This window comes from Squalius cephalus, assembly GCF_949319135.1.
Source record: "Squalius cephalus genome assembly, chromosome: 4".
NCBI classification, from domain to species: Eukaryota; Metazoa; Chordata; class Actinopteri; order Cypriniformes; family Leuciscidae; genus Squalius; species Squalius cephalus.
In genome coordinates, this window is record NC_137125.1 from 36,650,277 (window position 1) to 36,678,089 (window position 27,813).

The 27,813-nt window shown below is 38.4% G+C and overlaps 1 protein-coding gene across 1 annotated transcript; it reads right to left on the bottom strand.

Annotated features, from left to right (window-relative positions):
• il15ra (interleukin 15 receptor subunit alpha) lies at positions 1–27,613 on the bottom strand. Its single transcript, XM_079868562.1, has 9 exons — positions 27,173–27,613; positions 15,213–15,404; positions 10,779–10,805; positions 9,260–9,337; positions 5,766–5,804; positions 1,349–1,387; positions 1,142–1,220; positions 831–1,050; positions 1–69 (listed from the first exon to the last, which is right to left on the bottom strand). Exons 1-8 carry the CDS (start codon positions 27,330–27,332, stop codon positions 846–848), a joined length of 819 nt encoding a protein of 272 aa, XP_079724688.1. The 5' UTR covers positions 27,333–27,613; the 3' UTR covers positions 1–69; positions 831–845.
• Positions 27,614–27,813: the final 200 nt, after the last annotated feature.

The window sequence follows — 27,813 nt, forward strand, 5'->3', positions numbered from 1 at the left end:
GAGTGAGGTAAAGTACAATAGATTGAGGTTGATCAAATATGTGCAGTTGAGATGGTATTTCATGGACTGTTAAAGGAGAACTCCGGTCAATTTTAACATTGAGCTCATTTTTTTGTAAATTTGGAGTGCTGTCAGTACAGAGAACAACGACAAAAATCGGTGTTGCCTACACCGAGTTATCCTCTTTTTAAAATTTGCACCCTGTTGACTTCAATGGGGCAAGTTTTAAACCTGCTTTTAGCCTCTTAACATCCTTGATGCGTCATTACAAGTGCACCAGCCATGTGAGTGATTCCTTTAGAGTGAACACGGTGAATCTGACTGCAGTAGATGTGCAAGATATGAATAAAAATGATGTTATTTCAGCCAGCGCACATACCTGTATTTACATCCTGTTTTCGGCTGAAGTCCACAGTAGTCGATTGTCGAGTTCGGGCGCATGATCGTACGTACTAAACCTATGCGCGTGAACTCGACAATCGACTACTGTGGACTTCAGCCGAAAACAGGATGTAAATACAGGTATGTGCGCTGGCTGAAATAACATCATTTTTATTCATATCTTTCACATCTACTGCAGTCAGATTCACCGCGTGTTCACTCTGAAGGAATCACTCACATGGCTGGGCACTTGTAATGACGCATCAAGGATGTTAAGAGGCTAAAAGCAGGTTTAAAACTTGCCCCATTTAAGTCAACAGGGTGCAAATTTTAAAAAGAGGATAACACGGTGTAGGCAACACCGATTTTTGTCGTTGTTCTCTGTACTGACAGCACTCCAAATGTACAAAAAAAATGAGCTCAATGTTAAAATTGACCGGAGTTCTCCTTTAAGGGCAAAGTCTTTAACAGGAGTCTGTTTGTGGGAGGAGCTTGTCACATGTTGTCTGCACCATGGGCGGAGCCTGTTTGTGGTTGATTTGTGTCATTGACAGAGTCTGTTGTGGGTTTGTTGACGGCAATGTTTGGTTCAGCTGATCAGTGTTCAGATACACCAACTGTACAGGTATGTAGGAAGCTTCTGGACTGTCTCTTTCTCGATGTCTTAATCTGTGGGTTGGAGGGTGAAAACAATTCAATAAGAAGCTGCAAAAAAAAACTATGAAATAAAACATTCCACAATAGATTTTTTAAAACATACCTCCACCTCCACCACATAAGGAATACAGCTGCTGCTGCCAGACAGATGATAATTATGCTTGTAACTCCAGCTACTTTTGCTGAGTGTTGATGAAAGAAAGAAAGAAAGAAAAATACAGTTTTTTAAAAAATACAATGAAGAGCAAAAAGTGGAGAAATATTGAATATTATTTGTTTCAGGAAATAAACAGCATTAAATGGCACTCACATGTGTGATACCCAGTGTTGGCTTCCGGTTCTTCAATTACTAAATTAAAGAAATTACTAAGGTTAGTTTGTTCAAAAATAGAAAATTCTGTTATCAGTTCCTCACACTTGTGTTGTTCCAAACCCAAATTACTTTCTTTCATTAAAAATTATGAATAATGTATGCTTTTGTGGAAAAAGCATGAACAGAGCATGGCCAAAAGCTGTAGAGCTCCAAAAGGATGAACACACCATAAACATATAGCTCTTATTATGTCTTCTGAGGCCATTTATCAGCTTTCTGTGATGGACAGATATATTTTTTTTATACACATCTTCTCTCTATCATATATTTAATCTCATGTGCACTTACTCATGTATTTACATCTAGTGTGATGCATTACATGCAAGAACATGCAAGAGCAAATTATGTCAAATGTGTCTTCATCTTCTATGTTTTAATATGCACATATGTAATTTACATTAAATAGCTATACCAGAGGGGAAGATTTCCCATGAATAACAACTAGAATTTCTGTCTGCTCGTATGTGTCTTTAATTTAATTAAACACAGGACAGCAGAACAGGTAGCAACACACACTAAATATAACGGAGATCGGACAAAGACTGACTGAACAGACAAAACTTAAATACAAACACAGATGACACTGATTAATGGAACACAGGTGATACAGATGATGATTATTAACTAAACACATGTGATGACAGTAACCATAGAAACGAAGGAGTGGTGGGAAAAGAACAAAGGAAAACAGGAACCAATCAAAACACAAAATGAAAGTCCAAATAAGCACTGACACGTGACAGTCCTCCTGTAGACAGTCCTCAGTAGGCGTGTCCTCGTGCCGTAGATAGACCAACTGCGGAGGGAGGGAGGGAGGGAGGGAGGGGGCTCAGGAGGAGGACGAAGAGCAGTTGAAGGGCAGACAGAAGGCAGGAGGGACCATGGCGTAGCAGGTTGTGCAGGCGGCCAGGGCGGAGCAGGCGGCCAGGGTGGAGCAGACGGAGAGAGGAGCCACGGTGGAGGCAGGGCAGGCGACTCCAGGGGGCCGACTGACGGAGGCGGAGCAGGTGGAAGAGGATACCCGGATGAAGTCGGAGAGCCGACGAGCCAAGGCAATGCTGAGGATCCCGAGGGACATTGCAATGCAGATGGCTCTGGTGACCGAAGCGCAGGTGGGGATCCAGAAGGCTGCGGTGGATCCGGAGCGACAGAGGACCAAGGTGGAGCTGGAAGGGGTGAGCAGCACAACGGAGCCGGAGGGATGAAGGGACGAGGCGAAGCCAGAGAAGTGTAGTCCCGAGGTGAGATCAGGACGACGAACGACCAAGGCGTAGCCGGAGGGACGAGGGAGCCCGGCAGAGCTGGTGGACTGATGGATCACGGTGGAGATGAGGGAGGTGGGAGCCAAGGTAGAGCTAATGGACCGATTGGCCGAGATGGAGTCCCGGAGGCGGAGACCTGGGATCCACCGACCATGATGGAGCTGGAAACTGGCAGACCCCACATCCCTGATGGTGGAATAAGGGTGATCTGAGAGGCTGACAGGAAGCAGCGGAGGCGTGGATGAGGAGATTATGATGGAAGGAGGTGGGAGAGGGAGGCTGGGTGGGAGTTCAGGAACAGGCTCAGGAACCATCTCAGGCTCAGGTTCTGGAACAGTTTCAGGCTCGGGAACGGACTGAGGCTCAGGCTCTGGAACAGATACAGGCTCGGGAACAGATACAGGCTCGGGGACAGATACAGGCTTGGGAACAGACACAGGTCTGGGAACAGGAACAGTTTTTGGGGCAGGAACAGGTCTAGGAACATGAACAGTTATTGGGGCAGGAACAGGTCTAGGGACAGGAACAGGTCTTGGGACAGGAACAGGCTCTGACGTGGCGACGGGCATCCTGGCCGAAGGCTCAGGCGGTGTGGCGTCGGCGCCATCGTGGCTGAGGACTCAGGCAGAGATTTTTGGATATTTGTCTTCAATAACATGTCTTCTTTCAGACTTGTGGTGAAAAAAAGTCAGAAATACACATTTAGGTCTTTATTTTACTACACTTTGTCTGTTTGCGTCTGTAGATTTCTCATAAATTCAACAAAAGTTGTCGTTATAAATCATCCCGCCGCTCTGCGATCTCTGTCTGCTCCCTGTCATCACATGCACCGCTGGAAAGCTCTCTCTTCACTGTACAATGCTGTCGGATCCAGATATGGTAATTTCCTTTTTATCAGCAACCAATCGTGAAAGTAAAAGGGCTGAATGCGCAATCTCATTGGCTGATGATATATCTTTAAAGCCCGTTTTCTCAAAATGACCTTTCTCTCATACTCCAAGTCCGAAATCTCCACTTCAGTAGCATCTACATACACCAAACTTTCCAGTCTTGTACCTAGTTATATTATGAAGACATTTACAGAGGGATTTGTAAATATATTATTCCTAGCCTGATTTATATAACATTTTATTCCAAAAAAACATGGCGAAAATAATTTTTTTAAGGCTATTGACAGTATATTCTGATTTACAGGATAACAAGTAGATATCCATGAATCCCTCTGTAATTTTTTTTCCCATCTAATATGTGAACACAATGAAAAAAATATTTTAAACCTGGCTTTATCCAATACTCAGATTTCAGATTAAAATATATGCAAATTAGCGCATATTTAATTAGATATTACCTAATTTGCATATTTAAACATTAAATTACAGAAAACTTGTAATACATTTTTTTCTCATCTTAATGTAGGTAGGTGGTAATCAACTGGGAAAGTTTCATGGTGATATCTGCTAGTTAAAATTTTTACCCTATTCACCTGTAGTGTCTCGCCTTAAATACAAACACAGATGACACTGGTTAAAGGTGAACTAAGTAACTTTTTCACCTTAACTGAACAGCTTCGGAGTCATTGGAGTGGTTATATTACTTATTTCGGGTTGAATGGTGGTCGTTTCGCACCCCCCTGGTGCCCGTGAGCGGAAAATACGCACTTGCAACTTTGAGCCGGCCGGCCGCCGCGTCAGGAAGTCTCGCGTGATATCAGGTCTCACGATGTAAACAATTGCTTTACGGCCAAAAGAAATCTGCTAAAATGCTGTCATTATTGCGCTCCCTCACGCTGTTCGAACCCGAATGAAGAAGACGTTTTAAAGAATGTCCCATCTGCTTTGATGTCGTTGATCTACTAGCCTCTGGTGTCTGAGAATCGCCAACGAGTTTTTACAACAGTGTTGTCAAATATCTATTCCAAAGCTGTGGGGGGAGCTCTAGAGAGAAACCTGCGAGCAAAAAGCGAGAATACAGCGAAGAAATCCCGAAACTACTGAATGCAGCTTTAACAGAACACAGGTGATACAGATGATGATGATTAACTAAACACTGAACTAAATGCTAATGCCAATGCCAAATGAAAACAGGAACCAATCAAAACACAAACTGAAAGTCTAAATAAGCACTGACACGTGACAGTATGGCTTCGGGAGATTTACTATATAGTGCACAAGTATGCATGAGTATTGGCTACTTTAATGGTGGGAGCTTGACAGTACCTTTAAATTGTATTTTTTACATTAAATTTATGTTTTCAGTGATTGTGAGAGAAAGGAACTCCTTAAATGTTACAGGCAGCATCAGAAATCGCATACTTCCCTACTAAATAGTAGGCGAAAAACAGTATGTGACAGAAGAATTCAGAGTACTTATAAAAAAGTAGGCTAAAATTACCCTGATGACCTACTACTTCCGGCGAATTTCTGAATACGATGCGCGCATACAATGGACACTTTACTATACCTTGAGGCCATGGGAGAATGGAGGTGAAGCGACACATCTAATGCTGGTAGGTCACATGATGATAACCACATGGCAAATGTAGTACGTCCAGATTACATTAATACTACACACATTCATACTATATAAAACATAATTTTTGCGCTCGTGAAGTAATTACTTATTAAAAATAAGTACCTACTCAAGAAAGTATGCGATTTCAGAAGCAGCCATACTGTTGTAATAAAAATGAAGCTGGTTGAGATAATGTCCAGAGCTGTAATCTAGGCTACTTTGAAGAATCCCAAATATAAGAGTTTGTATTTGTTTAACACTGGGGTGGTGTGGCGCAATGGATAAGACACATGCCTTTGGTGTGAGAGACCCGGGTTCGAATCCACTGTGAGACACCAATGTGTCCCTGAGCAAGACACTTAACCCCTAGTTGCTCCAGAGGCGTGCGACCTCTGACATATATAGCAATTGTAAGTCGCTTTGGATAAAATCGTCAGCTAAATGAATGAATGTAAACACGTAGTCACTGCATAATACCTAATTACATGTGATTTTATTTTTAATGATTTTACTATTATTCTAAAGTGTATCTAATCTAATCTAAAAGTTAGAGGATATTTAACTACAAGCAAAGAAATTACCTTCAGAAACAGTTGAGGTGTTCACACATACACTGACTCCTAATAAAAATGGGAGAAGGACAGAATTACAATGAGACTGAGTTTTGACAGTGAGTGCAATAACATGAGGGTGAGAGAAGTTTGGCATTATTATTATTATTATTATTATTATTACAGAAAATCTGTCAGAAATATTGAAATAGTGGTGATTAACTCTCTAGTTCATGGATTGAAAGCCAACATGTAAATGTTAATTGACCATGTCAAAGACTTCTTCATAGTGTTAGTCCTGTTAACATTCAAGAGGTAATTTCATTAGGAATGTTTAAAGGAGCAGCAGCAGCAGCAAAAAAAAAGAAAAAAAAAGAGAGAGAGACATTTATTGTAAAGGTCAGAAAGTAAAAAATAAAAATAAAAAAAGGTCATGAAATATGAATGTTTTGGCACAATACTTTACAACAATACAAGTGGACTTCATTAAAATAATAATAAAATGATGGCCTAAATTATAAAAAATGTAGGACTACGATATGATCCCTTTAAAGGTATAGTTCACTTCTAACAGGGTTCCCACACCTTGGTTAACTTCAAATTCAAGGACTTTCCAGGTCCAATACCCTCAAATTCAAGGACTTAATGTAGGAACAAATTTGTTGTGTCGAACAACAAACACTGAGGTTCCATCGTAGTTGTTTTGTGCGCACGTGAACGTCATGGCAACGTACAACACAAAGTACCTCACGCGGGAAACACTTAACGTAACGCGTAAATACGCGCAAGTAACATAAATCAAGCAAGCTAGTATACATAGGCCACGAAGTGTTAGCAAAATAACACATTAGCGGACTGGAGAAAATAATATGGAATTTTTTTCCAGAAAACTAAAACAAAATAAATTCAAGCACTTTCAAGGAACTGTATCTATTATGTTCATTTTTAAAAACTTTCCAGGGCCTTTTTTTTCAAGGATTTCAAGGACACGTGAGAACCCTGTTCTAAGTAAATACTCACCATCATGTGAGAATCCACTTACTTATCACAGAGGGAGAAATTTAGCAATTTATACAGCATTTTTGAAAAATTAACACTATAAGAGTAGATGACCATGGCTGACAAAATAGCATCATAAAATCAGTCAATAAGATTCTTCTTCTAAGTCTTATGAAGTCGTACTATAGCTTTATGTTAGGAGCAGCTTGGACGTTCTGCTGTTAATAACTCTCCCTCAAAAGTATAACATTCCCTAGCTCGAAAGTCAAATGAGTTTTGAAAAACATGAGGGTGAGCAAATTTTGGTTTGTTTTTGTTTTTAGATTTTTTTTTGCCTTATATAGTATAGAAAGAGGACAGAAGTGAAGTGGGAGAGAGAGGGGATAGGGTCGGGAAAGACCAACAACACTGCTACATGTTGGAGCAAATCCCAGCACCAGGACACACATCTTTTATAATTCTCAGGAGGGTTTGCAGTTGAAATCGCATTCCAGGGGTGGGACATTTCCCAGTGACCATTCTTGACGTGTGATAGGCTGATATGTAGCTAGGAAAAAAATGACGGACCTCACAATCTACGAATCAGGCAATCCTGTGTGAAAATGACACCACCACATGACCCAATTACAGCGACACACTGCCTGTTTGTTTGGCTATCCAACAACCGTGCAAAAAAAAAAAGGAGCTTAAACGCAAAAGAGGAGAAGAGAGGGAGTGGATAAAAAAAAGGCCACAAATGCAACAAGGTGCTAAAAAATCACAGCCATGTTTGAGCAGCAGGTCGATCAGAATTACCTACACACACGCTGCAGACATCTACAGCATCGCTAGCTATCGCCTAATAAGTCCACTTTGTGCAAGCGATGTTGCAACATCTTAGAAAATGACAAACTAGCACACTGTTTTAGATATGGGGATACAGTATTGGTCAGGAATTTCCGTTTTAAGGACTCAAATTGAAGGACATAAAGTCTTAAATGGTACAAGAAAGTCAGAGCACTGCCCACAAGGCCTAACTTTTCGTGTCAGTTGTGTGTGGTTAGTTATATACATTGCAGGTTTTGCAATATGGAGGTTAATTTTTTCTGCATAACAGGAAGTAAGATCTAGTCTTGTTTACATCCTGTTCTGCTTCAAATTAGTTCAACTAAAAAGTCTTCATATACCAAAAACTATTTCATCTCAGTAATCACTAAATAATGACTAAACAATCCCCACAGGAATCAAATAAGACGAAAACATTTTAAAAAACATATTTAGATTTTAACTACGTAGAAAATTGGCATACAGTGAGCTAAAAAGGATCTATTTACTTTTATACTTTCATTGTTAAGAATATTGAAAAGCAGATTCAAAGGACTTATGTAGATCAGGCAATGGTGCAAACACACACACACACACACACACACACAAAAAACAGAATTACTTTAGTCTCTTTTAACTAAAAAATTATATTCTTGTTCAAAATATCCTCTCAAATTCAGGGGTTGGCAATGCCTTTGGCTGGTTACAATTACCATTGCCATGATTGCTAGAAAGTGCACTCAACATCTTTCTCATATAGTTTAGGCTACATTCATTTATTTACATTAGGCAATAATAGTGCAATACAAATTGTGCTGGGCAATTTTGGTGAATGAACCGCAGTCTGTAACGGGCCTAAAGGAGGCGTGTTTGCATAAAAAGGAGATTCAATGGCTTCATTTAAATATTGACAATTTCAGCACTGCACCAACTAAACTGCATTGTGGATGGTTAGTTAATAATAGTAATAGTAAATGGTAAGTATTACAATGATGTACCATGTGCAAAAGTGGTGCAGCTATTTAGTGAATTTTACTGTATAAACGTTAGTACATTTATATAAACACAGCTCTAGCGAAATGAAGATTAATAAAACTGAAAATTCTGTCATCAGTTATGTTTTTCCAAACCTCTCTGACTTTTTTTTAAACTTGTTGTGACACATCTTGCAGTAGGAAGTTTGAATATGTGCATGAGCTAATAAAGAGCTTAACAATTCTTGGTTATTATTTACTGTGGAAAAAAGCAGTGTGAACATTCTGCTAAACTTCTCTTTTTGGGTTCTATGGAAGAAAGAAAGTCATGCTGGTTAGGAACAACACGAGGGTGAGTAAATAATGACCGGATGTTATTTTTTTAGGTGAACTATTCCATTAATGTTAGTCCCATGCATTTCAACCCATCACAGTGAACGGCTTCACCTGTTGTTGTAGTGAAAGGGCTTGGCGGGGTATGTGATGATGTTGTTGTCATATAATCTCTGCTTGTGAAGCTGCTGGATGTTGAATTTGTTGAAGTAATTTCATTGGTTGTTGTAAAAGACACTGCCTCTTTTGTTGTGCTCTTCAAAGTTGTCTGGTGTGTAGTTCTTCTTGTTTTGTTTGTGACAACTTCATTTGTTGTTGTCAAAGTTATATGCCCTGTTGTGTGTCATATCATAAACATAAATGTGGTTCTAACCAAAAATATCAACACATACAAGCATAATATAACATATTTACCTGTAGTTGGCATGCTTGTGCCAAGAACTGTGGGATTCTTTAATTCTGTTATTTCTGTGGTGGATGTTGTAGTCTCTGCTGAAGCAAATAAATAATACAAGGACACTTTAGTCTCGAGCCAATCTTGGTAAGTCATAGGGTTTAAAAGTATTGTGTGCAATTTTTTGTTGTTGTTAAAATACGTTTTATATACAGAGACATTTATAAGTAAACTATTTGTTGGTTAATTCCCCTAAAAAATGTAAACACACTGTAAGCACTATCAAAAGATTGCTTGTTTACGTATTTATGTACAGTGACTGGCTCAGCGTGACCAATGTTAAAGGGGACATATCATGCTAAATCCACTTTTTTAGCCCTTAAATGCATTTTGTTGTATATTTGGAGTGTTTAGAAGTACAGAAAAGTTGAAATTATTCTCTTCAGGCGCTTCGTTGATATCTTTATTTTCTGTTTTGGCCTTATTTTTCAACCTGTTCAGATTTTTCTGTTATCTATGACGTTGTGTGAACTATTACGTCACAGTATTTGCAGCGGAACTGCCAAATAAGGACATTGACTTCCAGCCCAACACTTCGAGCAATCCGCCATTTTTATTTCTCGCTGCAATTTTGTAGTCCAAGCTAAAAGATGCAGAAGTTACGAGAGGGTAAGTTAAAATGTTCAGTTGTTGTATGTAGTAACCCACACGCTTCATTACACCGTCTAATGTAGATGAACTGCTGCGCTTGTGACAGGGCGCATGTTTAACTGAAAGAACGAGCAGAGAGAGAGAGACCCGGTCGCGCGCACGCACTCTCTCTCTCTTCGGAGCCAGGCGAAAGTGTAAACAAGACACTGTCTCCAAACTAGACGCTGTCTTGCTCTCTCTCCCTCGCACATATTAATCAAAATAAATCGACACGGTGGTAAAAGGTCGGAAGACCAAAGTTTCATGTGTAAATACAGTAACACACCATTGCGATACATCCATATGAAGACGTTGTTCTGCAGGTTTGTCGTCTTCATTTTCGTCTCGCTCCGGCTCCGACTCTGGCTCGAACATGTAAGGCTGGCTGGACAAGTCTTCCATTGTTGACATTTTGTTAATAACGTGTGAATAAAAAGTTTCTGTGCCGCTAGATAATCGTATCTCTGCTATCAAACTACAAAAATGGCCGAACGGGGTGGAGTTGAACCGAGTATCACCTCTGCATCCTGGAGAGGGGGCGGGGTATGAAGTGTCTCAATTGTATTTAAAGTGACCGCACCAAAACGAGTTGCTCTCAGACGCACATCAGAAAAGGGGTAGAAAAGGGGCCTGTGGAGCTATAATAATGAGGAATTCAGACCCAAGCATTGCAGTTCCGCTTTATATAGACTACAAATGTATGATTTATATGTAAAAAGGAACGATTTAAAAGCATGATATGTCTCCTTTAATGTTAAAACCACGTAGCATAAATTACAAACTTCACTTTTCACTTCAACAACAGACACAGAAAGACAGGGAGGAATTGATACTTAAGATTGTACTTACTTGTCACAGGTGGATTTTTGGGATCAGCTGCAAAGAAGGAATAATAAAATCACCACATTGATCATCTGATTTCTGTTAGGATGTGAAACTAAACCAATTTATACATTTTAGAATCATCAGAAGAAAATGTGATGTTTCCTAATGGTGATGTGAGTGGTTACCAAGGCATTGTTTTACTAAGGTGTTTTTTAGCCTGTCGTTATTTGTTTTGAGTGGTTTTTAAATGCCAATTCTCTCTGCACCAACAGACGGCAACCAATGACAACGGTGACATGTAATCTGGTGACTGGTCGATGCAGTGTGAATTAGCCTTAAAGGGTTAGTTCACCCAAAAAATGAAAATTCTGTCATTAATCACTCACCCTCATGTCGTTCCAAACCCGTAAGACTTTCTTTCATCTTCGAAACACAAATAAAGATATTTTAATGAAACCTGAGGGATTTCTGTCTCTTCATTTACAGTCTATGCAACTACCAATTTGATTCTTCAAAAAGTTCATAATGAGATTGTAAAACTAATCCATATGAATTGAGCTGTTTAGTCCATGGTGAAGATACACGATCGCTTTATACGATGAACAGATTTAATTTAGGCTTTTATTTACATATAAATATTCATCAACTCACACATCAGTTATGGTAAATGGAGAGAAAGTGGGAGAACCAATCAGGTTTGTTCTTGACCGTCAAGCAGGTTCTGTTGAGCTTCTGTTTATGTTCGCTGATGTTTTGATGTCGCAATGTTTATATGTGAATAAAAGTCTAAATTCAATCTGTTCATCATATAGCAATCCAGTCTCTTCAGAAAATTTGGAGAAAACCGCTCAATTCATATGGATTAGTTTTATGAAAAATATCTTCATTTGTGTTTCAAAGATGAACAAAAGTCTTGTTTTGGAATGACATTAGGGTGAAGAATTAATTACTTCTTTTTTTTTTTTCATTTTTGGGTGAACTAACCCTCAAGGTTTAGCAAAAGTGCTCTAGGCCCTGTTTACACCTGGTATTAAGATGCATTTTGGTCGACCGGATCACAAGTGGACGACGCTAAATACAGGTGTACATGGCTAAATACAGGTGTACATGGCTAAATACATGGCATCTCAAATGTTTTGAAGCAGTCCACTTTCGATAAATTCCAGAGGTAAACAAAAAAAGCATTAGACCGGATTGCTTTCGTAGTGTGGAATTAAACATTTGGTTGAATGTGTTCGAACCAAATGTATATTATTTTGCTGTATATGTGTAATTTTCTGTACATTTTATGTCTAAAGTAAACCATTTTAAAGGCACAGTATGGGAGATTGACAACTAGCGATTGAAATGGGTACTGCAGTCCAAATTCAAAATAATGGAGAAACTTGTTTCCCCTGCCCCCTTCTGCTCAGACTTGATGCTCACGCGGGTTGGCAGATTGAGGGCACGCAACAGGAACGAGCACAATTGACAATGAAAGGTGAGGAGATTTTGTAAGTTGGTGAGCTGATTCATTGATATTGAGTTAATATCACGTTTTAATATGCTCCGTTCATAGAGATTTTTTGATGGTTGCGGAGGCTTTTTAGGGTGGGTAGAATCTGCGATCTCTGACCCAGTTTGCCAGTCTGTAGATTAGGGCAGTCAGATTTGACAGATTTTGCAGAAAATTTTGTAGTGTATGATGGGCACAGACTCTGATTAGTATTTTGATAATTCAGTGGCTTTAATTATTAATTTGCCAAAACAACTAAGAAAAAAAATGTTAGAAGGAATCCATCTAGTATCTAGATCAGGGGTGGGCAAACTTTTTGGCTCAAGGGCCACACTGGGTTTTAAAATTTGACAGAGGGCCGGCCCAGTAGCAGATTATGAAGCACTATCTCTGAAAGTGCGTATCTATACCACTAATTTTATTTCTCTGCCATTTATATGCCAAAAATGTTTTTTTTGCGTGCATATGATATGCACTGTAAACCCCTTGGTTAGGATTAGGGGTGCGGAGTGCGTGCCTATTACACGCCATAAAGTGCGTATCATATGCACGCGAAAACTGCGTATCATAAGCACTACAAATACAATTCGTGGTATTCGCACTTTCATGAGATCGGGCTGAGCAAACAGACATTTATGTTGTGGCAGCGTCTGCGCGAAATTCAACAACTGAGAGACGATATTCTGACAATACATTTTTTTATGCTAGATATCCCCCATTTAGCATGTTATGTCTTGATGTTAATTTTTAATTAGTCAGATGTTAGATAATTATAGCCTATACTTTTTAAATATTGTTTATCCTTATTATTATATAATGGGCCTAAAAGTAAATTTGTTATGTTAATTCAACTTTATTAAAACTGCATGGCAATTTGCACTTCCAAAAGTCATACATTTGTGGAAAAAAACGAAATAAACGAATATACAAATTTGTTTTAAGAATAATAAAATAAAACATAAAAAGCAAAGGCAGATCAGAACATTTAATGAAAAAAAGGAAAGGAAAAGGAAAAACTAAGGTGTGCACGCGGTTAACAAACATTTTTTTCTCTGTGAGTTTCCAAAAAAGGAAAAAACATTAACGTGCAACAAGTCTATGCGCTTAAGTCGCTGTCTGTTTGGTTTCCATGGTGACGCGTGCTTGTTACGTGACGCACGCACCGCAGCCACAACCAGGGGTGCCGCCAGAAATTCTGGGCCCTATGGAAACCAAAATTTCTGGGCCCCCTACATTTTTTACAGATAAAATTTAACCCAATAAACATGCCCTGTATACTTTAAAAAAAGATACTTAGCACATTGCGTAGTTAAAATGTCTAAAGATGAGTACAAAGCCTACAAAAACAAGAAAAAAAAAAATTGTATTTATACAAATTTGACTTATAAGTCAAACACACACGTAATAACCATATTATTTCTATTGGCCTATTTAGTTTTCATAATATAAAATATTAAAATATCTATTTTGTAAACTCCTTATAGCCAATGGTTACTACAGACACATGTTTTATTCGGTTTTTTATATTATTTTTTTCTGGGGCATTTTATTCATATTAAGAACGTCAAGTTTGACATAATCGATGCGTTTTTTCGTATCCGTCATTCTGTGGCTCTAAACTGTCAAAACACCATTCAAACCCTTGTTACGGATGCGAAAAACACAGAAAATCGAACCTGATCCGAATTTTTTTTTTTTTTTTTTTTTTTTTTTGACGGACGAAAGTTTCGGAGGCAGTGTGCTAGTGTGATTGACCTCCTAACGTGAGGTTGTATTTATTTTTTAACGTGCTAAAATATCGGACGCGAATTTCGCACGGGGGGAGAAGGAGGACGTGGGTGTGCAGCAGCCGCTGAATCTGTGTAGCTATTTTTTACAGTCTATGGTGTAGAGACATGATAACCCAGAGATGTTATTATTGTTGGATGTAAATCATAATTCAGTAATTATTTTACTAAGCTAGCTAGATAAAAGCAGGTCATGTAGCAACAAAAATAAGTAACTCTGAAAGTTTTGGAATACAGGAATAGGGCAAGATACCTTTCTTTTTGAAAAACTGTGTGACATACTGTCGACTTCGGCGTTCTCTGTCTTCTCTTTCCTTTCCTTTTTTGATGCCCTAACTTTTGATGTGACATGCCTGCGTGTGTCACTGTCTGCGCTGCATCATAGCAAGTGACGTTACACTAGCGATCGTAGCTCGGACAGAGCAGGTGGAATGAACCATTGTAAGGGGGAGGGGTGTGACTGAAACATTAAATGCATTATTTGTTTTTTAAATATCAAATCTATGGTCAAAACGGACAAAATACACATTTAGTGCATGAGGGGCCCTAGCACATTTAATGTATGTATAAAAAAGAGAAAATAAATAAGAAAAGAAAAAGGGGGTCTGCTCTTCTGGGCCCTAAATCAGCCTGGGCCCTTAGAATCGTCCTAACCTTCCACCCCTTTACGGCGCCCATGGCCACAACAGCGCTGAATGAATGATCTGCTTTTATGTAACGTTAATTTTTCCTTTTTTACATTTGTTAGCTATGGCATGCAATATCTGATATTCCGATTGTCAAATATATGCAGCGCAATATATATATATATATAACGCAAAGTATTGCAAGAAAAAGGCTAAATTAATGCGATCTTAAGACAATTTTTAAATACTCAGCGGGCCGGATTAAACAGCCTAACATGTATGTGGCCTAGTATGCCATTAAACAGCCTAGTATGTGGCCCGAGGGCCGTAGTTTGCCCACCCCTGATCTAGATTGTCGCACATGACATTCAAAGTAAAAATTTTTTTTAAAAAAATAGAAGTCGTGGCCACAAATTAAGAATTCTGCCCCATTATTTAATAATTTGGTTCCCTCATTTTATTTATATAGTGGTCATGATTTAGCTGTAAAAAAAGGGAGCGGACATGTCATGAGCCCTGGACATCTCTCTGCAATAAGCAAGAATCTTACGTATGCACACAAGGGGAAGCTTGGTAAGCCAGCTCGTGGTGCCATCTTCCATTTTTGTGCAGATGATCTTGTTGGATGTTCCTGCTTTCCTCACGTAGCCCTCTGCACAGTGAATGCGAATGCTCTTATTAACAGGATGTTTCTCATTAAAAGGAACTGCGTGGCTGGGGACATTCCCGGGTTCACAGAAATCTGAGACAAAGTAAGAATAATGTCACAATAATATCACACATACAATCAAAGAAACTCAGATAAAATCCAATAAATCATTATTGCATTGATATTATAAATAATTGATTCTCTGTAATGTGCACAAATCAAGATGCACAATCCATCTGTTAACGGAAAATACCAGGGATTTTATGGCATCGTTTCTCTCTTTTTCCCCTTTCAGTTTTTCTTTTAAGGAAGAGTTTGGAGCTTGGAATAGAGGGAAAAAGTAAACAATATCTACAGTTTTTATAACCCTTCACATATTAGTGCTACAAAAATAGAAAAATGGTAAATGGAAAAATTTTAAGATAGACCGAAACTGGATTTTGACCCAATAGAAACTGTATGGAAACAATGGAAACATTTTGGAATACATCACAGCTTTCTGTACACATGGAATACACATGTCTTTCCTGTAGCTCAAACAGTAGAGCGTTGGTGCTTGCAACGCCAGGGTCATGGGTTCGATTCCCAGGGAAAGCAAGAATTGATAGGAATGTAAATGTGTACCTTGAAATGCAATGTAAGGATAAAAGCCTCTGCCAAATGCATAAATGTCACACAGCTTTCTGGCATCAGGTAAGTGAATACCGACAGTTACAGTGGTACTGTGTACACATTTCTTCACAGATTGTTTGGTGACCCTGTTTAAAGGAGTCATAACCTGCAATTTTCACTTTTCCACGAGAATCAATGTATGTTATGATTGCATAATGATTATACACTGGCCGGGAAGCCGATATTTAAAAGTGAAGCGTTTGTTTACCTCAGGGTTTGTAAAATAGCCCACGTGCACGCGCACTCAAATACGAGATTTTGATTTCTGCCCCGTCTTGACGTCAAGACGGGGCAGGATATACCATATATGGACACCGCAGACCTATGCTGCAGGAAGCCCTGCCCCTCTCCCCCTCATATTCAGTTCAGTCGAGAAAGATGGAGAAACGAGTACACACCTGAGTTGCTCTGTGGTTGACTGCCAGAATCAACATGTAAATGTGTTTTCTCTACCAAGAACGGACCTAGCTATCAGGGACCAGTGGATTAAATTCATTTTTAATGACGCGGTTCCTTCAACCCTTCCCACTGGCTTATCGTTAGGTGTCTGTGCTGTGCTAAACATTGTACGCCGGAATCCTTCACAAATTTGGGGCAATATCAGGCGAAGTTGGCATCGAAGCTCGGGAAAAGCGCCATTCCAACAATCAGAGACTTGCCTGCAATTGAAAGACTGTGTTTTTATTGCTCTACTGTGTGTAACAAACAGCAGCTAACTGCTAATGCGGCTATTGTATGCTATTGCGTCTGTCACTAGACAAATAAACGAAAGACTCGAGGTGAAGTAATTATTTATGTTCCCTGTAAACGATTTTTGACTGCATTGTAATGATTTCTTAATTCAGAATATGATCAAGATTGCGTAGGTGGATGTGTTCGGGGAATTTGCCAGTTAATAGTAACATTTAAAGCCCCTTAAATGAACGAAATGACTCGAAAAAAGATTTGTTCATTTTGATGAACGAGATCGAACAAGAGAGTCAATAGACACTGGTGGCTGGTGTTGCCAGATTGGGTGTTTTTCCGCTACATATTAAGGCCGGTTTACGGTGTGTTTTAGGTGGGTTTTCGCCTGAAAGGCTTTATAGAAATCTGGCATCCTACTGAACGAAGTTAAACTGAGAGAGCTTGGCGTTCACAGACACCAGAATGAACGAGTTCACAGTAACGTTCATCAGGCAGTAATGCGGTACGTTCAGTTCACGTTCGCCCAAAATATGAACTATCGTTCAATGAACGCGTTCAGGCACAACACTGGCGGGAGTATTAGCTTCGAGGTAAACATGGGGAATGGCTGCTAACGTTACTTTGCAAAAAACAAATGACTGAGATCATCATGAATTCGGCTATTGTTGTATATTGATTGCCTAACGCTTATACACTGGCCGGGAAGCCGGTCGCGGCCAGGTCGGGTTCATTCACAACTTGCGCCATGATGTCATTTTGGAATGATATGCTAAAGCGTTACCTGCGGTGTCAACCCCCCTCCTTCCTGCAACCAATCAACGCGCCCCTCATTTGCATTATTAAAATGGCCGTCCACGACAGCCAAAATATCGCATCAGATCTCGCGAGACAATAATGCCTTCAGAAATAAGGGTCTGAGGAGCTCTGTGTTTATTTTTTTTCCACTTTTCTTTTTTAGAAGGGCCTGAAAGACTATAATACAGCAGTAGGTATCCAAGGTAATACTAGGTTATGACTCCTTTAAATGTAATGCACTGGAGCAGGCAGCATTATCACAGTCTTTAGGTTAGTTTTGGTGCTCTCTCATTTCACATGAAAGCCATGTAGCAAAAATCATCCTAAAATTGTAAGGTTGAACTGTAACCTCTGTGTGTTTTCAGAATTTGCTTTGGTTCGTGTAAAAAAAAAAAAGAAAAGAAAAAGGTTTTCCAAACTGGAGCACACCAGATAAACAAACCTGAGTACATTTGATAAAAGAAAAAAAAGGGGTCCAGTTGTGATCTTAGCTCTTCCTGGTCACATGGAAAATATGTTATTGCTTTTTACTTGATGGTTACACTACATGACATATTTATTATTATTAAATAATAATTAAAAAAAAATTCTAAAAAACTGTATAAAAAAGTCTGTTTAAAATAATTTGAAAACAACATGAAGTCTGAAAACAACATATGGTTCAGAGGAAGGTCATGAAAAAACAAAATAATTGTGATACAAAAACCCTTGAGCACATTTTGCTGTGCAAAAACTCTCCAGTACATTTTTGGACAAGACGGTGCACATAGCTGTTCAAAAAGGAGAGAATAAAGTTACAGTTTGGAGGGGTATGTTACTCCTCTAATGGAATGAGGAAATGGTGAAAGACTAATCATTTATCATCCACCTAAATATAATTAAAAATAGCCCTGAAACACAATCACTTCAAAATAGTGCTTATCTCACTAGCGTTTAGTGACTGAGTAATCTCACTGAATTGGAAACAAGCCTAAATTTGGGAAACATAACCAGTATTCAAAAGGATACAGTACTGTGGGGGTGGGAGCATTTGTGCAATAGTGCTTTCGCAATCTCTCTGACCACTATGTATATATATATCTTGAACCACTATGCAACACCACAAACTGAGAATCAGAATGGGGAAGAAAGGTGATTTAAAGGAGTAATTCACTTCAGAATAAAAATTTCCTGACAATTTACTCACCCCCACGTCATCTTTCTTTCTTTAGTCGGAAAGAAATTAAAGGAGAACGCCTGTCAATTTTAACATTGAGCTCATTTTTTTGTAAATTTGGAGTGCTGTCAGTACAGAGAACAACGACAAAAATCGATGTTGCCTACATCGTGTTATCCTCTTTTTAAAATTTGCACCCTGTTGACTTCAATGGGGCAAGTTTTAAACCTGCTTTTAGCCTCTTAACATCCTGTTTTCGGCTGAAGTCCACAGTAGTCGATTGTCGAGTTCACGTGCATAGGTTTAGTACGTACGATCATGCGCCCGAACTCGACAATCGACTACTGTGGACTTCAGCCGAAAACAGGATGTAAATACAGGTATGAGCGCTGGCTGAAATAACATCACTTTTATTAATATCTTTCACATCTACTGCAGTCAGATTCACCCGCGTTCACTCTAAAGGAATCACTCACATGGCTGGTGCACTTGTAATGACACATCAAGGATGTTAAGAGGCTAAAAGCAGGTTTAAAACTTGCCCCACTGAAGTCAACAGTGTGCAAATTTTAAAAAGAGGATAACACGATGTAGGCAACACCGATTTTTGTCGTTGTTCTCTGTACTGACAGCACTCCTACAAAAAAATTCTCCTTTAAGATTTTTGAGGAAAACATTCCAGGAGTTGAAGTTGCAGTTTCAATGCAGCTTCAAAGGGCTCTACATGATCCCAGCCATGGAATAAGGGTTTTATCTAAAATGTATATCAATGTTTTTTCTGATTGTTTCGCTAGATAAGACCCTTATTCCTGGGCTAGGATTGTGTAAAGCCATTTGAAGCTGCATTGAAACTCAATTTGGACCTTCAACTTGTTGAACCCCATTGAAGTCCGCTATATGGTGAAAAATCCTGGAATGTTTTCCACAAAAACCTTAATTTCTTTCCGACTGAAGAAAGAAAGACTATGTGGGGGTGAGTAAATTATCAGGAAATTTTAATTCTGAAGTGAACTAATCCCTGAAGTGAATTTGAACGTGGAATGGTTGTTGGTGCCAGAAACTGCTGATCTCCTTCACACAGGCTCACCAAAATTGGACAATGGAAGATTGGAAAAGCATTGCCTATTCTGATGAGTCTTGATTTCTGCTGCAACGTTCAGGATTTGGCGTAAACAGCATGAACGCAAGGATCCATCCTGCCTTGTATTGACGGTTCAGGCTGGTGGTGCTGCTGTAATGGTGTGAGGGATATTTTTTGGCACACTTTGGGCCCCTTAGTACCGATTGAGCATTGTTTAAACGCCACAGCCAACCTGAGTATTATTACTGACTATGTCCATCTCTTTATAACCACAGTGTACTCATCTTCAGATGGCTACTTCCAGCAGGATAATGCATGTCACAAAGCTCAAATCATCTCAAACTGGTTTTTTGAACATGATAGAGAGTTCACTTAACTCAAACAGCCCCCACAGTCAACAGATCTCAATCCAATAGAGGAACTTTGGGATGTGGTGAAACAGGAGATTCACATCATGCATGTGCAGCTGACGAATCTGTAACAGCTGCCTGATACTATAATGCAATGTAGACCAACATTTTTTGAGAAATGTTTCCAGCACAATGTTGAATCTATGCCATGTCACAAAGCTCAAATCATCTCAAACTGGTTTCTTGAACATGACAATAAGTTCTGTGATGGAAAGACCGTGAAGTTGTCTTCCATCAGTTTTTACTGTGTTCTTACTGTTCCTATGCATTTTATAATATTTACATGGGGTTTGCTATTTTATATTTCCTGTTTTAGCTGAGTGGGCATGGCCTTAAAGAAAGTGCGAACTGGAGGGAAGCGCTCATTTTAGCTATTTATGGAAAAGTTTTGCTTGTAATAAACATCTTTTTGAATGCTAACGCCGCTCCAATGTTTACACCTGGGTGCGATTCTCCTTGTGACCGCTCTGGTCACACAAGTTCACTAAACTCAAATGGCCTCCACAGTCACCAGATTGCAATCCAATAGAGGACCTTTGGGATCATGTGGATCTGGAGATTCACATCACGGATGTGCAGCTGACAAATCAGCAGGAACTGTGTAATGCTATCATATCAATATGAAACAAAATCTTTGAGGAATGTTTCCAGCAACTTGTTGAATCTATGCCACTAAGGCAGTTTAAGGCAAAATACTATACTAGCAAGAGTTTATATACAATGTTTTACATCAAGGGTATGATACAAATACATGATGGTATGTCTAGAGTGTATAAAGATTGACTTTATGAATTGACTTTTTCACCCTCGCAAGTAGTTTTTTTTCTCAATGGAACACAAAAGAATAATATGGGCTTTCGCATCCGGAGGAACATTTTCATAGTTCCTAGAACTATTTGCAGAAATACCCGGATTTTGCCGTGTTCACACTGTAGGAACTAGGAACGATTTTAGTTCTATGAACTCCTTTTGGAGGAACTAATTTAGCTCCATAGTAACTTCATAGGGTCTAAACCAGCACAATAGGAACTAGCAGTGGCATTAGTGTTCGCTGATTGGCCGAACGCGCGCAAAACACCAGTACACGCCATTTAAAATAAAGCTGTGTAAACACACAGATTATAGCCTATATATTTACTCCAGAAACTAACTCTACGAACATGGAAAACAGTGATAGATGGACCTCTCAACCTTTACGCTAAGGAGAAAATCCAACGCAACTTTGAGTCGACCAAGCCAAACATGATTTTGTATTTCTGCTCAGCTGGCGACAGCTAGCTTTCTGGGCATCAACCACACACCATACGCTAATACTTTTTCATATACTGTCTACTTTCTTTGTATAACAGTTCTATTCAATAATGTATTAGAAAGGACTATTAAACGGACCATAAACAAAATGGAGAATAGGAGCGCTGTGTGCTCAGGCTCAAGCGTTCTCAGCGCCGTCAAAATAAAAGTCACAACAACAAGCGCGGCTTACGTCCTAAGTTCCTAGAACTACCCGGCATAAGTTCCTAGAACTACCCGGTGCGAAAGCCTAACCCTAACCCTAAGCCTAACTACACGGTTTACTATATCTGAAAAGTTACAAAAGGACCAAAAACACTAAAAATTATTCCACTAAAAAGTAGCTATCACTATTGCATTATTTTAACACTGTTTTAAAGGTGAACTGAAGGAGATGTCATTTGTGATGACAAATTGTCACTTCCTGTGACAGATCAAAAACTCGCCACACACACACCACATCCTTTGTGCACATTTCTTGTAATGTCAAGTCCAAAAAGGGCTGCTCTGATGACTCTTCAACTCCTGAGCATGAATAGAACAATGACAACTGTGCTATTCTCTGCTGCTGTGTTAATAATTCCAAGGAAATCTAGCAAATTATAAATGAGTTTTGTTATTTAGGGTGCAGTGGGTGGAAATATTAAAGATGGGCTTATAACGGAAACCATATACAAACCTCAGCTATTTTTATTATTACTAAATTTTGAACCACACGTCATCACTATTCTCCCCTTAATCAAGATTTTCTTATACATGATTAACCTCAGTATACCACTAGTTTAGTCAAAAAGATTTGTGAACAACGACTTAAATTTAGTTCTGTTTGTCACACAAAGACATTATAGCTTCAGAAAACAAGTCATGCACTCACTGGCATCTTTATTAGGTACACTCGCTAGTATCAGGTTGGACCCCTTTTGCTTTTAGAACTGCCTTAAAGGGGACATATCATGCTAAATGCACTTTTTTAGCCCTTAAATGCATTTTGTTGTATATTTGGAGTGTTTAGAAGTAGGCCTACAGAAAAGATGAAATTATTCTCTTCAGGTGCTTCGTTGATATCTTTATATTCTGTTTTGGTCATATTTTTCAACCTGTTCAGATTTTTCTGTTATCTATGACGTTTTGTGAACTATTACGTCACAGTATTTACAGCGGAACTGCCAAATAAGGACATCGACTTCCGGCCCAACACTTCGAGCAATCCGCCATTTTTATTTCTCGCTGCAATTTTGTAGTCCAAGCTAAAGGATGCAGAAGTTACGAGAGGGTAAGTTAAAATGTTCGGTTGTTGGATGTAGTAACCCACACGCTTTATTACACCGTCTAATGTAGATGAACTGCCGCGCTTGTGGCGCATGTTTGACTGAAAGAACGAGCAGAGAGAGAGACCCGGTCGCGCGCGCGCGCGCTCACTCTCTCTCTTCAGAGAGGCGAAAGTGTAAACAAGACATCACCGTCTCCAAACTAGACGCTGTCTTGCTCTCTCTCCCTCGCACATACTAATCAAAATAAATCGACACGGTGGTAAAAGGTCGGAAGACCAAAGTTTCATGTGTAAATACAGTAACACACCATTGCGATACATCCATATGAAGACGTTGTTCTGCAGGTTCGTCGTCTTCATTTTTATCTCGCTCCGGCTCCGACTCTGGCTCGAACATATAAGGCTGGCTGGACAAGTCTTCCGTTGTTGACATTTTGTTAATAACGTGTGAATAAAAAGTTTATGTGCCGCTAGATAATCCTATCTCTGCTATCAGACTACAAAAATGGCCGAACGGGGTGGAGTTGAACCTCTGCATCCTGGAGAGGGGGCGGGGTATGAAGTGTCTCAATTGTATTTAAAGAGACCGCACCAAAACGAGTTGCTCTCAGACGCACATCAGAAAAGGGGTAGAAAAGGGGCCTGTGGAGCTATAATAATGAGGAATTCAGACCCAAGCATTGCAGTTCCGCTTTATATAGACTACAAATGTATGATTTATATGTAAAAAGGAACGATTTAAAAGCATGATATGTCTCCTTTAATGTTAAAACCACGTAGCATAAATTACAAACTTCACTTTTCACTTCAACAACAGACACAGAAAGACAGGGAGGAATTGATACTTAAGATTGTACTTACTTGTCACAGGTGGATTTTTGGGATCAGCTGCAAAGAAGGAATAATAAAATCACCACATTGATCATCTGATTTCTGTTAGGATGTGAAACTAAACCAATTTATACATTTTAGAATCATCAGAAGAAAATGTGATGTTTCCTAATGGTGATGTGAGTGGTTACCAAGGCATTGTTTTACTAAGGTGTTTTTTAGCCTGTCGTTATTTGTTTTGAGTGGTTTTTAAATGCCAATTCTCTCTGCACCAACAGACGGCAACCAATGACAACGGTGACATGTAATCTGGTGACTGGTCGATGCAGTGTGAATTAGCCTTAAAGGGTTAGTTCACCCAAAAAATGAAAATTCTGTCATTAATCACTCACCCTCATGTCGTTCCAAACCCGTAAGACTTTCTTTCATCTTCGAAACACAAATAAAGATATTTTAATGAAACCTGAGGGATTTCTGTCTCTTCATTTACAGTCTATGCAACTACCAATTTGATTCTTCAAAAAGTTCATAATGAGATTGTAAAACTAATCCATATGAATTGAGCTGTTTAGTCCATGGTGAAGATACACGATCGCTTTATACGATGAACAGATTTAATTTAGGCTTTTATTTACATATAAATATTCATCAACTCACACATCAGTTATGGTAAATGGAGAGAAAGTGGGAGAACCAATCAGGAGACCGCACCAAAACGAGTTGCTCTCAGACGCACACCAGAAAAGGGGTAGAAAGGGGGCTTGTGGAGCTATAATAATGAGGAATTCAGACCCAAGCATTGCAGTTCCGCTTTATATAGACTACAAATGTATGATTTATATGTAAAAAGGAACAATTTAAAAGCATGATATGTCTCCTTTAATTCTTCATGGCATAGATTCAACATTGTGCTGGAAACATTTCTCAAAAAAATGTTGGTCTACATTGCATTATAGTATCAGGCAGCTGTTACAGATTCGTCTGCTGCACATGCATGCTGTGAATCTCCTGTTTCACCACATCCCAAAGTTCCTCTATTGGATTGAGATCTGTTGACTGTGGGGGCTGTTTGAGTTAAGTGAACTCTCTATCATGTTAAAAAAAACAGTTTGAGATGATTTGAGCTTTGTGACATGCATTATCCTGCTGGAAGTAGCCATCAGAAGATGAGTACACTGTGGTTATAAAGAGATGGTCATGGTCAGCAATAATACTCAGGTTGGCTGTGGCGTTTAAACAATGCTCAGTTGGCACTAAGGGGCTCAAAGTTGGCCAAAAAATATCCCTCACACTATTACAACATAAAAGTTTTGAATTTTTAATTTTTTTGGCTTCATCGGAATTCCGAATGGAATGTAACTTTTGTTGTATTAGCTATGTGAACACACAAAAAAATCATGGACATGATTCAGATATGTTAAAGGGTCGTAAAAAAAATAGTCACACTTGGCTTCCTCGCGGTCAAAAATGACCGCCATAGGAAATGAATGGGAAATACGAAAAAATATGAAAACTCAGAGAAACTTTTGGTGGTACAAACTACAAATCAGCCACTGTGCAGAAAAAAAGTGCACAGCAATGAAGGGGTGACACTCACCCCTCACCCAAACATCAAGAGTGCAAATATGACACCCCCACCCCACACACACTTTTTAATTTAAAAAAATATATATAAATTAGATTACATTTGGACATTGTCCTGCCGAGAAACTGCTGATAAAAGACTAAATATATATATAATTTTTATTATGATTTTGCATATCTTTCTTATTTGTCATGGAATAACTCAGGAAGGAAATAAGGTAGGAGGAAAATTATTTTTTAGTGAAGTCCCCCTACATGTTAGCTGCATCTGGATAAAAAAAAAAAAATTGGATAAAGGAATCAAAAGTTACAGCATTTGGAACAGAGATAGCCTTTTTGTACAGTCTTTGACACCCCCTCATGGGCAATTTTTTCTCCATGAAGAATATCTTGTCATAAAAGCAATAGATTATGTTAATTTTGGGCTCATTTTAATTGTAATAATATGCTGTAAAAAATTAAGTGCCATTTTCAATGATCTGTGAATGTTTCATGAGCTGTATGATGTTTTTGACACATTGCAGTACATTATTTTATAGATTATGAAAAAAAAGAAATTCTATTTATCAGCAAATAACTCAGCAATACTTAAGATTTTTTCAAAGTGGATACATTCACTGTAAAGTTCAGACTCTAAGCTTTCAAATGACATCAACTTTGTGTTAATCAAGGCAAAAATTTTGAAAAATATGGTAATGAATATTTTCGCAGCTAGGTGGCGCCTGCTGGCGGTACACTTAGAGGGATTACTCAGCACTCGATAGGACTTAATAAATGTAATAATAAAAAAAAAATTCTTTCCGAATGGGAATCAAAAAAATAAAAATAAAAAAATAAATAAAAAAGCTATAGGCAGCCTATAGGCGGTTACAGGACATTACACACATTTATATATTTTTAAAGCCACTAGATGGCGCTCTTCTCACTTGAATTTTTTTTTTTTAGGCCTGCACTCTATTTTTTGATGTGAATGTTGCATTTATTGAAAAAAACAAAAAAAAATAAAAAAAAAAATAAAAAAAAAATATTAATTCTAATGGAAAAATAGCTCATAAAAATTATATAATTAATGCAAAGTATCATAAAAATTCTAAATAATAATAAAAAAAATATTATATATAATATTATAAAAAATATATTTCATTGGTTTTCCTGGGGGGAAAAAAAGTTAAATTTGTTAAAAAAAAGTTAAAGTTAAACTTCTGTCTTTTTTGACCGGAAGGAAGCTAAGTGTAACCCATTTACGAAGAAGCCCAGAGGGTTAAAAGAACATGAGGAAAAGTAAATAATGACACAACTTTCTTTTGGGGGGGAACTATTAGCTTAAATCTACATATATATAAATATATATATATATATATATATATATATATATATATATATATATATATATATATATATATATATAATACATACATATATACATACATATTGTAATGTAACAATATAAACTCCCAATTTCTGAAGAATTAGCTCAAGATCCCAATATAGTAAATAAAAATTGTATAACTTAAATGTATAACTTTATACAATACTGTAGCCTACCACGTTTTTATATCAATCAATTAATTAATTATTTTTTCACTACGAATGTCGCACGAATGGTCACAGCCTACTCAAAACCATTTCGGATCAAATTCAGCAGTCTTTTAAATCAGGCATTTTCCCTTCCAATTCTTCCCACTATGGAAAAAGGACAATATTTAAGAATATATAAACAAACAAGCAAGCTGCAAATAATATTATCTAATTATTATAGGATATCGATAAGGCTATCTGGGAGACTGTCACGAGAATGAGTTTTCGATCCTTCATATTTTAAGTTAAAGTTTCTTTTAGTTTCTTTTTCCACGACGTGGTTTCGTTTTTTTGTTTTTTGTTTTACTTGAAGGCCATGTGATGCACGAGCAATTAATGAAAAACGTTTTTTTTTAGCCAAGCAATTCAATTTAGTAGGTTGTAGAGTCCACAGTTACAAAGTAACGCTAAACCTCAACATATGTGCTATAACCTATGCAATAACACTGTTCAGGTTTGCCAAACATATAAATGTATTATTTTTTCCCGTGATGTTCCTCAACTTACCGCTTGCTCTGGCAATTGTATTATGCTGATGAGCGGCCGTCATTAAAATCAATATAACCAGCATATGCATGTCCACTTGTCCCGGTGAATTCAGAAGGAACGCAGACGTGTAGGCTAAATCCTCACAAATGTATATGAAATCGCACCGCCAGGCAGACATCTGAGAGGGTTTGATAGGAAACGTCACTTTGTGTCCACACCATCTTTCACTTTCACTTCGTGGGCGCGCCCGTGCGAACTACGCGGTTTAGGATATAGCAGGGTTTACAAGGCACTAAGCTTACGCTTTAAATGGACATGAAGTGTAGGCAACACAGTTAAGGGCACGTAGCCTAAATGTTTTACTCTTGTTGTGTGTGTGTAGCCTACTGTAAACGAACGCCTGCACAACGCTGCCACGATCATGCCGCTGTCACGACGCTCAGTGCACGTATTTTCCCTATGTGTTAAATTTAAGGCTAGATTGCGAAATAGCAATTATAAAGAATGGACCAATCACAATTCACTATGCAAGTACATGAGAGAAAGAGAACCAATCCATCCGAAAGTTATTGCAGCAGTTACATACTATGCCTGTATAGTTTACTCTATAGTGCTAGATGCAACAAAAAATGAAGGGGTCAATATTTTCTAAAAGCACT

What these genes read in the sequence shown, in the direction of transcription:
- il15ra (XM_079868562.1), bottom strand. Translation starts at nt 27,332, where the DNA reads ATGTCTGCCTGGCGGTGCGATTTCATATACATTTGTGAGGATTTAGCC. An exon ending in TACAATTGCCAGAGCAAGCG is followed by an intron (nt 15,405 to 27,172) that starts GTAAGTTGAGGA and finishes ACTTTGTCTCAG; the next exon opens with ATTTCTGTGAACCCGGGAAT. An exon ending in CACAAGCATGCCAACTACAG is followed by an intron (nt 5,805 to 9,259) that starts GTAAATATGTTA and finishes CATTTTTATTAG; the next exon opens with GAGTCAGTGTATGTGTGAAC.